The 15,124-nt window shown below is 36.7% G+C and overlaps 1 protein-coding gene across 2 annotated transcripts in view; it reads right to left on the reverse strand.

Annotated features, from left to right (window-relative positions):
* Positions 1 to 10,183: 10,183 nt before the first annotated feature.
* bard1 (BRCA1 associated RING domain 1) overlaps positions 10,184 to 15,124 on the reverse strand; it is a 51,365-nt gene continuing 46,424 nt past the window's right edge. For both annotated transcript variants that reach the window (XR_015499749.1, XM_087268233.1), the window contains exons 9-10: positions 14,815 to 14,912; positions 10,184 to 11,813 (exon numbers count right to left, since the gene is read on the reverse strand). Coding sequence is in view for 1 of the 2 variants with exons in the window: in XM_087268233.1 (XP_087124359.1) it covers positions 11,478 to 11,813; positions 14,815 to 14,912 (434 nt within the window). In the remaining variant the exon portion in view is untranslated. The remainder of the gene's footprint in view (positions 11,814 to 14,814; positions 14,913 to 15,124) is intronic.

A 15,124-nucleotide genomic window follows, 5' to 3' on the forward strand; every position in this document is an offset into this window, starting at 1 on the left:
AGCCAGTGGTTGAACTAGGTATTGCATACCTGGATCAACACACATGCAAGAAAACACATCCGATCACAGGCTGCCAGATTGACGTGAGTGCACTTGAATATTGAGCCTAAAGGCTGATTTTAACCATTTTCTAACTAAAAGCAACAGCACATGATAGAAGAAATATTTTTTTCACTCTAAAATTAGTTCAAAAACCAACACCTAAAGTCTCTATTTCTCACAGGTGAACAAAAAACTCTGAAAACTCTGAATCTGCCTCTCATTTCGGAGTCTGCTACTGTCCACCAGAGATCCAATTTCAGTCACGGACACATGCTTTGAGAGCCTTCATGAGTGAATTAATCAAATACATGGTTTTCCACAAAGGCAACCTGGCGTGCTGAAATATAATTAGGTAAACTGGCATTCGGTGGTTTAAAATAACCAAAACAAAGACAGCTTTCCAGCACTGAAAACAGATTTTCAAAGTAAAATATCTGACTTTAGCATTGTTTTCCAGATAAACAAGCATGACTTAGGGCGACGCAGTGGCGGAGTGGGTAGCACGTTCGCCTCACAGCAAGAAGGTCACTGGTTCGAGCCTCGGCTCAGTTGGCATTTCTGTGTGGAGTTTGCATGTTCTCCCTGCGTTCGCGTGGGTGCTCCGGTTTCCCCCACAGTCCAAACACATGCGGTACAGGTGAATTGGGTATGCTAAATTGTCCGTAGTGTGTGTGTGTGTATGAATGAGTGTGTGTGGATGTTTCCCAGAGATGGGTTGTGGCTGGAAGGGCATCCGCTGCGTAAAAACTTGCTGGATAAGTTGGCGGTTCATTCTGCTGTGGCAACCCCCTGCTTAATAAAGGGACTAAGCTGAAAAGAAAATGAATGTTTCTTAAATATCATGTTTCTTAAATATCTGCAAACATATCATGGTATTTTTATGCTTTAGAAGAGTCAAAAACTTATATACAGCACCTTTAAGTGATTTCGGTCCATCCATTGAAAACCTCTTCACCCAAAACTCTTGACACTTCAAAGCTTTTATGAAAAGGCCAAAAATTAAATTGAGCAGTTTAATCCAAGTGCTCTGTTGCAACTCAACTGCTTTAGAAGATGAACGGATTTAATTTAGTCACACATAAACACTGATCTGAGAACATAAACAGAGGCTCAGCCTTACCTGCCCAACGCGTGAGATTTACCCTCTCTGTTTTTTTTTTGTTTTTTTTTTTGCTTAAGCTTAAAGGATTAGTTCACTCCGGAATTAAAAAAAAATTCTTGATGATTTACCCACCCTCATGTCATCCAAGATCACCTTTCATTATTCAGTCAAAAAGAAATCTGACGTTTAGAGGAAATTTGTCCAAAGGAGAAAAATCCTAATGTGTTTAAAACTTGGTTTCGAATAAACAAAGATGTTAATGTTATCCTAGAAGGCATGTGGGTGATCGTCAAGAAATTTGAAGAAACAATGCATAATCAATAGTTCTCTATGATAGTGTTTCCTTATCTGACCCATTAACTTCAGGTTTTGAAGTCCCTTCTTAAGTTCTGATGAGCTGATTCAGGTGTGTTTGATTAGTGAAAGCTTGAAAATGTGTACTGTTGGTGTGCCTTCAGGAACAGGGTTGGGAAACACTGCTCTATGCATCAAAAACTCAATTGGTTTAATTAAGGTGTTAGTTTTGTTAGATAAATGTTTTTGAATTGCATCTTAACTTTCATAACAATTTTAAAATTACTTTTTGAACATAAATGTAGCTATTGTGTGTGTTATAGCAATTTTTTACCTTCAAACCATTATGATTTTAAATGGCAAAGTTTAAAACCCCTCTAGCTACAATAGCACGCTTCAACAGCACGACCAATAATGCCTAAGAATGAAGTCAGTGGGCGTAGAGTTGAGTAGGTGGTCTTTTGTGGCTGTTTGAATGTATTTGGCCATAAGCATGTACGCTATGAATCCAATCTGGTCAAATGCGCTTTTGACTACCTCTGAAAGTGGTGACAACTCACAAGCCAATTACCCCTTAAAGCACTGTCCATTTATAATCAGATCAAGAAAATGTGCATCCTACTGTACCATATACTGTATAAAGATGGCCACTGGGTAAACTAACCCTTTACTAACGCATAGTGTATAGACCCTCTTTTAAAACAAGCCCTGCTTCTCTTATTTCCCTTTTTCTCAATGATGAATACCAGTCATTAATTCAATAGGAACTTCACCGAGCACCTGTGATTTATCATAGACACTTTTTTTCCCTACATCCAAGACAATTCATTCACTTTAACCTTTTGGACTCTGTTTTGAAGCGCTGATGGATGAGCTACTTAATAACAGATCTGCAGATTTGGTAATGAGACGACAACGAATGCAATAGCGTGACCCCCAAAAGAAGGCGCTAGACTATATATATCACCCGCTGCCTTTTTACTTCATCTTCAGGGTCTCTTGTTTTTTCTTCTAGTAGCCGAGGCTTGTCTTGTAAGTCAACAAATCATTAGATCATGATTGAAATAATGGACTGTAAAAGTCACACAGCTGCTGACAAACGATTATTAAACACACCCTAGAGTCTTAGTCACGCCGGACATTTATTACAGCTCCGAGCATATAAAAAAAAAAACAGATGTTGAGTAGCATCATCTAACAAAGATACCGGGTGATGCTAAAGGAACAGAGCGTTCGGATAAAAACACAAGCTGTCACGAGCAAGACTGTGATGCTTTAAGCACCAAACATGACCCACAGCTACAAGCAAAAGCACGGGCTTATGCAAGCGGCTCATCTTTTTGTTTCTACGGCTTCTGTTTCTCTTTTTGTCCTAAGCCTGGCCATCCCAATGGGCACTTGTCTTTTTTTTTTTTAAATCGCAGGCTAGAGGAGGATTTCGAAGTTAATCTGTCCTCTGCTATAGTTGTAGACTGATTCATACACTTTAGAGCCAAGGCTGTAAGTTTTACATTAGTATGAGCTTCAAAAGCCCTGTGAGAAACTCATTGGGGTTAATTACTGTGCAGTGTCAGATTAAGACGTCATAGTTTATGAATGTAAAAGCGAAACAGAAGAAGCATCCATGGGTAAATCTCACAAAAAAAGGTCTATATTAGATTCCACTTGCACCATAGGCTCATTCTAAAAATGTAGCTCAATATACATTTCTGGAGATCACAAATTATGCAGCCAGAGGAACAAATGGCTGCATTTCGTCTTTAAAATGAACGCTACTGGGCGGTATGATGACGTTCCTTTTTGTGCTTACCAGTTTGTTAAGTAGCTTGCCACATATATATTTAAGATGTTGAACGCAGTTGACCGTGACATATGAAAAAAAAAAGCAGGTAAGACTAAAACAAAAGCCAAAAAATAAAACCTTTTCGAGGGCTTTTCTTTTTCTGGATTGCTTTTCAAAACAGAAAAAGGTTTGGGTTAGGGTCAGAGAAGTGGGTAAGCAGGTCAATCTGTGCTTTTTTTAAACACTATCGGTTGGGTTTAGGGAAGGGGGTGGGTAAGGGTATCGATTGGTTGGTCAGTCAGCCAGTCGGTCTGTCGACAGCGGCATCTGGTGGATTTACACAAGAAGAGCAGGCACAAATAGCACTCGCAAAAGAAATTTAAGATCTCAAAAACCATACACAACGGCCTCTGGCAGATTCACAAAAACAAAAACTGCAAAAAAATGTAGCTCCTGGATGTTTTTAACGCTCTCAAGAAATTTATTTAGGGTTAATGAGAATGAGTCTGGGTTGGATTTCACCCTAAACATTAATGATTACACAATGAGATTTTTTGGGGTTGTTGTTTGCATTGTGGTATTTTGCTATGAAAAGTACATTTTCACCCAAATTTCACATGACCTATCAGGACTTTATGTATCGTATTTTTCTGACAAATAAGTTGGACTGGGTCAAAATTGCAATGTTGAGAGAAAAAGTCATGTCAGATTTGTGTACAAGACACATTTTAGTATTAAACTAAAAAAATAATGCAAAATAGTGATAAATTATTTTATTTTATAGACATTTACAAACATTGTAAACAACTATGAGCAAATAAAAAACAACAAATTATATCTAATTTATGAATACTACCATTACGTATAAATATAAAACATTGTTTTTACTTTATTTTATTTTGTTTGCTAGTTAGGTAACACTTTAGAATAATGGCCCATTAGTTAATGTTAATGTATTTACTAACATTAAGTATGAATAATCTAAAAGCAGTGGTCTCTAACTCAATTCCTGGAGGGCTGCAGCTCTGCATAGTTTAGCTCCAACCACATCCAACTCACACCTGCTTAATAGTATCTAGTAGTCTTGAACACCTTGATTAGTTGGATCAGCTGTGTTTGATTAGGGTTGGAGCAAAACTGTAAAGAGCTGTGGTCCTCCAGGAATTGAGTCTAAGACACATGTTGTAAAGCATTTATTAATCAAAGTTTATTACTGTCGTTATAAATGTATTAATAATAGTTTGATCAAGTTAGTAAATAACTAATGGATCATTATTAAAAAAAAGTGTTATTGTGGGTTAGTTTATTAAATTTTATGCACATAAAAATGTTGGGAAGAACTATACTTATGTATAAACAAAAAATGTACATTTTATTTTATTTTAGCCAGTTAGTTATGGTATTATCATTGTTTGGATGTCTCATCTTATCTCACTTTTGTATGCTTTTCCAGGGCCGGGTCGATAAAATGTTTTAATGCTTGTCTGTTTATTTATATATATATCATTTATGAATTTATATTATTTATAAAAAATATTGGGAAGGAATGCAGATGACATTTGTATACAATATCACACAAAACTACAAAATTGCCATAAAATAGTGAAAAAACCAGAAATCCAAATGGTGCTAAAAGTAGGTTTAACACTCTTAATCCATAACCTATGTCTTGATTTTGGTGTGAAATATGACTAAGCTATGTTCTTTTCACAATTTCCATGAGATTCACCCTAATATAATCAGTCTCAGCCTCTACTGAAACAAAAATGTGTCCTGGAATTGTTGTATGGGATAAAACAGTGTTCCTTTTTTATATATTAACCCTAAATGCTCATTAAACTGGACAACTGCTTCATCATTTCTGCAGCATATTGCACATCATCAGAGACATTAGTAAAATGTGTTGATTATTTATTGACTGAAAGTCACTTAAATCTCCCATCTGTCCTCATGTATAAGTTTCCCCCCACTCTTCTTCTTCGACAATCACATGGAATTCACAACGGCCAGGCCTGATGACGTGGAATAGCATCTCATTTGTACTTTTTCCACAACGTCTTTTTTTCCTGATTCAAACAAAGCTACAGTACGTCCACTAAAGGAAGGACCGGCTTCATCTGTGTGGAAATTGTGTTCTGCGTCCTGCTTCTCGTGCACATGGCCTTCAATGTCTGTCAATGTCTCCACCATTCACTGTCAGTTTTGTAAAGGTGAACCATTGCTCTTTTTTTGAGACACTGACTAACTGTAGCTGGAAGCTGTGAAAGATTGTTCTTTTTTCTAAACAAAACTGTTATATGAACTTGTGCCTGAAAACAAACAAACTGCATCTATAACGAAAGAGGAAAAATACTGTTAAACAATCAGCTTTTCTTACCGATGGGCACTGAGGGTCGGTATACTTAAAGGGACAGTTCACCACATAGAAAGAAAATTCTGTCATCGGTTACTCACCGTTGTGTTAAACCATAACTTTTTTTGTCCCCTGTGGAACATAAAAGGAAAATTAATCAAGAACTGCATTCATTTGCAAATGTTTTACAACGCATTTTCATGCGAAAGCTGTCAAGCATCAAAAAGATCTCAAATTACACCCGCTACCAATGCTATCACTTGATTAAATGGAAGTTATCAGTGGTTATCAGCTGATAGATATGGGCCCGTAGGGGCCTTCTGCACCTACTGTTAGGCTCAGAAGGATGCTATCATCCAACCACATGGTTAATTGGCTATACTAACTGTGACTCCAGATCCAGATCTGTTTTTACATTACTGTGATGGTTGGGTTTAGGGTCGGGGTAGGGGTAGACGTTAATGAAATACAATTATTGGGAAATTCAATAAATAATTCTTGTAGTTAATCAGCTACACTAATAGAGAAGACTCCAGATCCAGATCTGTTTTTACATTACTCTAACGGTTGGCTTTAGGGTAGGGGTAGACGTTATGGAAATACAATTAATGAGAAATTTAATAATATAAATAATTCTCATCTTTAATCAGCTATACTAATAAAGAAGACTCCAGATCCAGATCTGCTTTTACATTACTGTGACTGTTGGGTTTAGGGTTGGGGTAGACTTTATTAAAAGTACAATTAATGGGAAATGTAATAAATAATATAAATAATTCTCTTTAACTTCCAGCCGTATGTGATCTACAGCTGATTAACCATGTGGATGGATGATAACAGCCTTCTGAGCCTACTAGTACTGGCCCATATCTATCAGCTGATAATCACTGATAATGCCCAATCAATCCAGTGATAACATTCGAATCGGCTGCAAATTATCCGTTTTAGCCATATTATCCATATCCATGCAAATTAGCCAAAATTTGTGCGCTATCATCCAAGTCTTTTAAAGTCATACTATACATGACAAAAAGACTCAAATATGTAGACGAGAGCTAAAGTAAGATGTCCAATTATTTGTTGATCACTGATCACTGAATCAAGACACCAAAATCTAACTGATTCCCTAACAAAATTAGATGCATTTCAATACAATTAATTTGGATCTCCCATTGAAAATGAAATTACATAAAAATTTTTTAAAAATCATACATGTCTGGGGGAAGAAAAGAGGCGAGTAAACATTTCATGACAGCATATTTTCTTTTTTTTCAGTGAACTATCCATTTCAACCTCATTTTTTTTCTCAAAGGTATGTATCATTTAACAGTAATTTTATTTAACATGGAATTAATATTACTACTATCATTTTACGGGACAGTACAAAACCCAGGTGCCCTTCCAACTGTATAAACATGTAAATATCTCGAAGCGTTTAATGTGTATTCTGAATTCAGAGTTAGAAAGAGGATTAAAAACGTGTATTATTTATGAAGACAAAACTATTTTGTTAAATAGACCGAAAAAAAGTGTTATTCAGTAAAAAAAGAAAGCCGGAGTGTGTGGATTTATTTCTCTCTCATTTTTTTCCCTCCAGTATTTTTGTAAGCATATCTAAGCAGCTCATCTCCAGCCCGATGCACAGGCCATCTCTGATACTGCAGACATGAGCACTTCCTGAACGCTGACAGGACAGTATTTTATAACCAGCCATTCGTTTACAGTGTGGAAACATCACATTGCCTCTGTCACAGGGAGAGCTGAGCACATGTTCACTTTATTCTGCTACTGCTAAGAAAACAGGCGCCACGCTGAGGTTAAAGAGCGGGAAAGAGAGGAACTCAGACCATTACTGTAACTCCAGCACAGGTTTACTCATCCATCATTGTCTGGGAGAGCATTAAAGTGCTGATTCAACAGGAGGAAGTGGCAGAGAGAAATCCTACAGCGCCCTAAAAGCTATTGAACAAGTGCAAGTTTTATCGTACAGTAAGTGTAGCAGCAACAGAAGCCAGAACTGAACAGCTTCCAATACTCATGGATAGACACTATAGCGTCCTGGAAAAGCACTGTTTAGACGTCATTTGTTCTTTAAACTGTGTCCTGGGCTACTGTTATTAGGAAAGAATGGCTGTGATTGTGTTTTAAGAGCTCATGCGGCTAATAAGATCTCATATATTTAAGAAGAGACTATAATTAAGGTAAGGATTGCCAGTACAGAGGATTAGAGTTTCTTTATTGAGTCAATTTGTCGTTTTTGGATCTAAATCAACAGGCAGCAAAGATTCATGTGCTCATATAAGGGGAAAACAGATGAAATAAGTACAGCAAATGAAAAAAAAAAACAAGTCAGAAAGATAACCAAGTTCTTTATTGATAATTTTGAGTTTTGATAAGCATAGTATTAGCTAGAATAAAACTACCTATTAATAATGCTAAATGTATTCGAGCAAAATTATTATTATTATTATTAGTATTTACTATTATTATGAAATTATAATGGAAAATGTGAACGAACATTCAAGACTTTCTAATTAACATTTTAAAATAATGTTAATCTAAGACTAAATATCAAATATTCTATATTTACAAATATGCATATATTTTTTTAAATGTATACTTGTTTATACAACAGTTCTGTCTGGTTTTTGAATCTGGCTGATAGCCGTGCAATATTCTGTAATAACAGCACTTCTGTATTACTCCGCCCACATAGAGTAACAGCAGATCAATAAACTCACTACAGTTTGACAAATATTGCTGCTGCTGGACAACAATTTACTTTTGAGGCTTTTTTAGGTGAGAATGTAGTTGTTTCAATTTATTCATAAATATAGTGCCTATTTTAATATTGAACATTTCGGAGATACAGCTTGTCGGCATCTATCAGCCTGCCATACTGAGCAGAGCAAAGACGGTTGACGTTCCACAGAAACAAAAACTCTAAATTTAAACAACAGCTGATCAATCATTATAAAACAGGTAAGTGACATTCTAAGTCAATCTCTCTCTTTTATAGTGCTGTATTCATATCATAGTAATCTGGTAGTGCTTGTCATCACTTTAGACATTACGCTAGCGAATCATTCAAATAATAGCTAACACTAAAGTGATGTTGGTGAAATTAGCAACTGTTTCCAGTGTTCTGACATCAGCTGCAGTTGTAAACAAATGGCAGAAGTAAGTAGTTCCTCATACAAAAGGATTTTTGGACTCTCCATGTTTGATTTTCTTTTTGATATACAGTACACAATTATGCCATCGAACTGTTGTATAAATGCAATATCACACTCGAAGCAGTGCGATATGGCTGTATATCGTCACTGGTGGTAAGGATAATCCACGCCTCCCACCATTGTCAATATATATACATACACAGAGTCTATATATGAGTAATATCACACGAGTAGCAGTGCAATATGGCTGTATATTGACATATATAAATATATATATATATATATATATATATATATATATATATATATATATATATATATATATATATATATATATATATATATATATATATATATATATATATATATATATATGACAAGACAGAGATTGGGTTCAGAAGAACAAAACGAGATGTAGCACTATTATAGGAAATCCTTGATGACATATATGAATGAAAACTATCTAAAATAAAGAAAGAAATAAAAATAAACACAAACTACAAAATAATTTTGCTGCTTTTTTAAATCAACTAGTAATGAATGCTATTTTAGTTCTATTTTAATAAGTTCTATGCAGTAAAGGTCATGCAAACACTGCAAAATATTTAGCTATAAACTGACTGGCATCTCCCCTGTAGAATTTCACATAAGAAATTGAACTCCTTTCCACAAATTTAACCCATGGATGCGAGTATGAAGTAAGGACTCAAGTGAAAAGAAAAAGAGAGTTGTTTAAATGTAATTTGATAATGCATGCCTAATTAAATGAAAACTTCAGATTTTCCTGAACAGCATAACGTGTTCGGTGATGATGGTGAAAAGTGTGAGTCTCCAGGAGTTTACTTTGTGTATGCGTGTGCGCATGAACTCTGTGATGTCTGTGACCTGTGCCTTTTTACTGACTCTGTATGTGCAAAGAATAGTATCAAACAGCCCTGTGTGTATGGAATATCCTGTCACAAAATGTGGTTTAAAGTCCTAAATGCCGGAACTAGTTTAATTGCGGTGTTTACATGGCTGTACTGCACTTAATTACTACATTAATTCGTTAATGACAATTATGCCTTTTAGCATGTAATCAGTAATGTCCATAGTTAATGTGTTTGTTGTGGTAGCTCTTGAACTCAGGTGAAAAAAAAGCTGTTATGTCACATCTGCCCGCCCAACAATATACAGTATATTTATTCTATCAGTGTTATTTTCATTTCATGCTATTGGATTTATTAATAGCCAAATTGTAGTTTTCATTTTCTTAGTTATTAACTTCTAATACCACAGTTTTTTTTTTATGACACATGCTTCCTTGGCAACTAGCTGATATTATAAGTGCATAACAGTTTACATTTATTTCAAAAATAACAAAAATACATGTTTTTTTTTTTGTTTTTTTTTGTCAACTTAGAATAACACTGCACAGAAGATGTCTGAAATATCCAAAAACAGAAGGCAATTTATAATGAAGATAAACAGACATGTCTGAATCAGTCGGAAATTAACATGTAGCAAAAAAAAAACTAATCAAGGTTTTGAAACATTACACTTTCAAACTGGAATTGCATCATGCAGTTGCTATAGTGAACAATACTTGTTTAGCATCATGAAGTTTCAAAGACACAAAAACAGATCATTGTTCAGTAGTTCTAAGATTTCATTTCACTTTCATTTTTTTAACAGTCTCTGCATGACAGAGCTATGAATCAAGGCCATAATTATAAAGCTGGATCCCCAGTCTTTCCCTTTAATATAAATTGCCAGAATTAGAAGTTAGGATTCACATTCACAAGATTTTTTTTTCAGATAATCTGCAAACCAGAAGCAACATAAAAACCAACACTGGGGAAAAACACCACATAATGAGAAACTTTGCCCTCAGGATTGTTTCTGTCTGAACACATTGCTTTGTAAAAGTGCATTTGAAAGCTCTTAGCGGCACGATGATAAAGTTTGCAAAGTCAGGTGTTAAGAGTTGGGTGCGTGTTTCCCTCTACCCACAGGACCCTCAATACCCTCCAATTAATCACCCCACAAAACCCTGTCCACACCACTAATTGCCTCCCTCCACGTCCCTGCAGGACGAGGGCGAAGCAATTTAATGCGGCTCACAGCAATCAATAGCAATTAGGAGCATCCCTGACTAATCCCATTGAAAGCCGCGTCTTGGGAGACGGCCAAAAAGGACCAGAAATCTTTCATTTTTTTAACCCCTGCAAAAACACTGAGCAAAGAAAACAAAAACTTGCTTGAGAAATAATTGCTGGTTGGGTATTTTTCCTCATCTCATCTAAAAGCCACCCGTTAAAGCAAAGAAAGCCAGAATCCCATTATCCTGACCACAAGAATACCCTTTGCTTTCTCAAACAAAAGCCTTGCATTTAAAAGTCTGATGAAGATGTAAGTGTCGTCTAGGGCAATATAAAATCTCTGAACGCTTTGAACCCAAATGTGCTAGAAATAGGTCATGTATCCAAACAATGGTGCAAGTTTTTATAATTTTCGAGCTTTCGGATGGCATAATTTGGCTCTGGAAAAAAAAGGACGCACACAATAGCTTCTAAAAAGCGTGCAAGCACTTTTTTTCTCCTGAGAAAAATCTTCAGGGAATAGACAGGCCCTTCACACAAAAGCCTGATGAAAACACAGCAATTATGATGTCTCCATCTCCAGATAAGAATAAAACCTCATTTCTCTTATGCAGATAAATGGTGTTATTTGATGCTGTGAATGTGTTTAGGGCTCCGGCACGGGTAGGAGTCGAAAGGCAGCTATGCAGTCCAGAAGCCACGTGGATGGGGCTGACCAAACCTTACCTAACCTGACCTTCTGGGGCTTGTAGGAGCTCTGAGGATCGTATAGGATGTACTGGGTGCACAAAACCTGGTCTGATCCAGCCTGAGCGTGGTAGGCTGCTGCGTTCAGGGTTTGTGTGACGTCGCTGTCAGGTTTGGGCAGGCGTTTCAGAAGCTGACCTCCTCCTGCTTTCACTAACTGGAGGAGTTCATCTTTTGGTGGTTTGCGGAAGGAGCCCAGCATGTAGAAGAAGCAGCCGTCGAAGAGCGGAGGCAGCTAAAGATGGATAAGAAGATGAGAGCAGTTTAGTATTCAAAGCATTAATTTACAGTAGTGGAGTAGATTATTTATGGCATTCTAATTGGCGTCTGCATCATTGGCATCTTGTTTGTTATATTAATAGAGGAAAATATAAAGAAAATAGTGTGAAAGTTGGCTAGCTCACACTACAGTACAAGAACGATTTGAATACACAATTCATTCATTCATTGATTCATTCATTTTCTTGTCAGCTGAGTCCCTTTATTAATCTGGGGTCGCCACAGCGGAAAGAACCGCCAACTTATCTAGCAAGTTTTTACGCAGCGGATGCCCTTCCAGCCGCAACCTATCTCTGGGAAACATCCACACATACACACACACTCATACACTACGGACAATTTAGCCTACCCAATTCACCTGTACCGCATATTTTTGGACTGTGGGGGAAACCGGAGTACCCGGAGGAAACCCACGCGAACGCAGGGAGAACATGCAAACTTGAATACATAATTCCCACATGGAATTATGTATTTTAATGCATTATTTTCTATTAAAAAATAAAGCCTTAACAAGCATACAAGATTTCTTATTATAAAATTAAATACATATAAAAACTACATGATGAGCCATTTTTTATGGATAAAACTTAATCAAATGGAAATGGTTGGTGATACTAACGTTCTGTTTGTGGCACATTAATATATGTGAGGGGGCTTGTAAATATCTCAGGAAATAATAAAGTTATGTTTAAAACCAAACACACCATTGTTTTTCTTGTAAAATTCCCAATAAGTTTATTAAAGTGCATCCATATAAATGGGCCACCCTGTATAATATATAGCCCTCCTGTGAAATTTAAATTCTTCTTCAAATATTTTCAAGTGATATTTCACTGTTTTACAGCACTGACAAATATATTTTTTCTTCTGAAGAAAGTCTTAATGATTTATTTAGGCTGAAATACTTTGGCTTTTTACATTTTTTTAAATTATTTTAATGTCAATATGTTTAGAGCATTTGAAGTGAAGTCTTATAAACTAATTTGGAGAGGAGCATGTGATGTGATTGATCGCAGCTGGTCTCTCATTCGCAATTATCAATAAACCAATCAGATCAATCCAAGTACAATAAAAAGCCCATTTTCTGTCATTCTCTTATCTTAGTTTTTGAAAAAAAAACCCCGTCCATTCTATCTCCTACTTTTCTTCCTTTACCAGGGGGAGCTCTCGAGATCAACCATGATCTCTTACCATTTTCATGCTAAATGACCAGGCGGGGGCCCTGAATTGAGTTATCTCTGAGCTCAGGGTTCTCTCCCGGGACAGCATGTCAAACCTGCTAAGCAATATCGAAGTGTGAACTCTTGAATTTGTCTTTTGTTTGGCTACAGAACTAACCACTGTTGTCCCAACTGACCTAACTAGCCTAACCAGTTATCTAATTAACCTAGTTAAGCCTTTTTTTTATATATATATTATTTTATTATATTCCAAAATAACTAGCAAACTATTCAGCAAAGACAATACATTAGTTATTAAAACTATTACCTCTCCATTAAATAGCACTTGAGAAATATTTGAAAAAATAGTTACAATTTCTGAGTTTAAAATTTTGCCTTTAACTGTAAATATTATACAGTGTATACACTGTATATAAACATAACATTTGTACAATACAAATTTCTTTAAAACAAGGCAGCTATATTATCTATAATTCAATAAACTATATAGTTTTTTAATTCATTAAAAATAATTTCAGTGATCACTTAAAGATTATGCAAATTTGAACACGAGGCCAGCAGAGGGTGCTCAACCTGCGGCCTGTGTGGGTCCTAATACCCCAGTAAAGCAAGGGGACACTATAGTGTCAGTGAGCGCCGTCTTTCAGATGAGACGTAAACCGAGGTCCTGACTCTCCGTGGTCATTAAATGTGAACTTTAGTGGACATTCACGCCGCATTGAACAATCAAGAGCTTGCTCTTGTAGGGGTGTGATGATGACATAGAATCTGCATCTGTGAAGTGAATTTGACGCACGAATCAATAAATTTGAAATGTTTACTCGCCTGTTCACACACGTATTGAGCGATTTTTTCGTGCAAGCGAATGTGAACTGTGTGAACAGCATAATGGTGGATGGCTGCTTTTCACTCAGGGCTGTTTAGCTAATGTTGGAGAGATAATGTGAGGGGGTTTCCCCCCTCTGATGGCATGTACAAAGAGAGTCAAAGTGTTTTGGCAGTTTTTATCAAGTGTAATTATGAAGAATAGAATGAATTTAGTTTTACCATTAGGAGCTGGCTATACACACAGACTGGTGCAGCAGAACTCTGCTTAAACCCCTTATAAATTTAGTCCAGTAAATTTAAGCCTTTATAGGGCCTCAACTTTTAGAAATTTAAGACATTTTAAGACTAAGCACACTCCGAAAACAATGTCTTCTATAACATTTTACTGAAGAAAAAGGCCACCTACATCTTGGATGGTCTGATGGAGACTAAATTCACAGCTGACTTTATTTTTTGGGTGAATTATCCCTTTAACGAGTTATATTAATAAATAACACCTCACTCTACACCACATCTAAACTCCTGTGGTATTTGTGTTGTAAAACACAGAGAAGAGGTGGGCTGCATCAAGAGCCTTCTTAGCAAACAGAGAAGAATGCCAAGCTTGGCTTCTTCGCTGCATTGGATTTGAGCCCTAAACAGTGGCCTAGGGAGATCACCGGTGCCCTATATTGTCTCACAATGCACAGTCCTCTCAGAAAGTCTCCCTTTGAATTCCCTGTCCTCTGGGAAGTGACTGACTTTCTAAACAAGCCACAATCCACAGCACAGCGGGTAATAAAAGCCAAGCCGGCCCGAAGGAGAGCAGATCAACATGGCAGATTGACAATGAGAGACCATTAAAGAGCAGGACCAGGAGAGGGTTTCACTCAGCCATTATTCGTCCTCTCTGGAGAGGAAAATGTGTCGATAACTGTTAGACCCTCGGCATGTTGGCCTGTCACTCACCAGGCTGCCTCTGTTGGCGCGGGCACGCAGGGGTCCATCACCTGCCTCATACCCGCTTTCCTTGACCCAGCTGCCTGCCTGCAGGCTACAGCTCAGCCCTGGAAAAAAAGAGAGAGAGAGATGCAAAACACATCAACTTATCAGCGACACATCAGTGGTTTAACCAGCATAATGCATAACAAATCTGTGTACTAGTTTATAAAAGTCCTAACTCATTTAATATACCAAGCAGTTAGATAGTTTATTAATTCCTAAGATAATTCAGTCATCTAATAGAATCTAATACAAAAACCATTACGTATATATAAAA

Source organism: Danio rerio, chromosome 9 (assembly GCF_052040795.2).
Source record: "Danio rerio strain M-AB ecotype USA chromosome 9, GRCz13ab, whole genome shotgun sequence".
In the NCBI taxonomy this organism is placed as follows: Eukaryota; Metazoa; Chordata; class Actinopteri; order Cypriniformes; family Danionidae; genus Danio; species Danio rerio.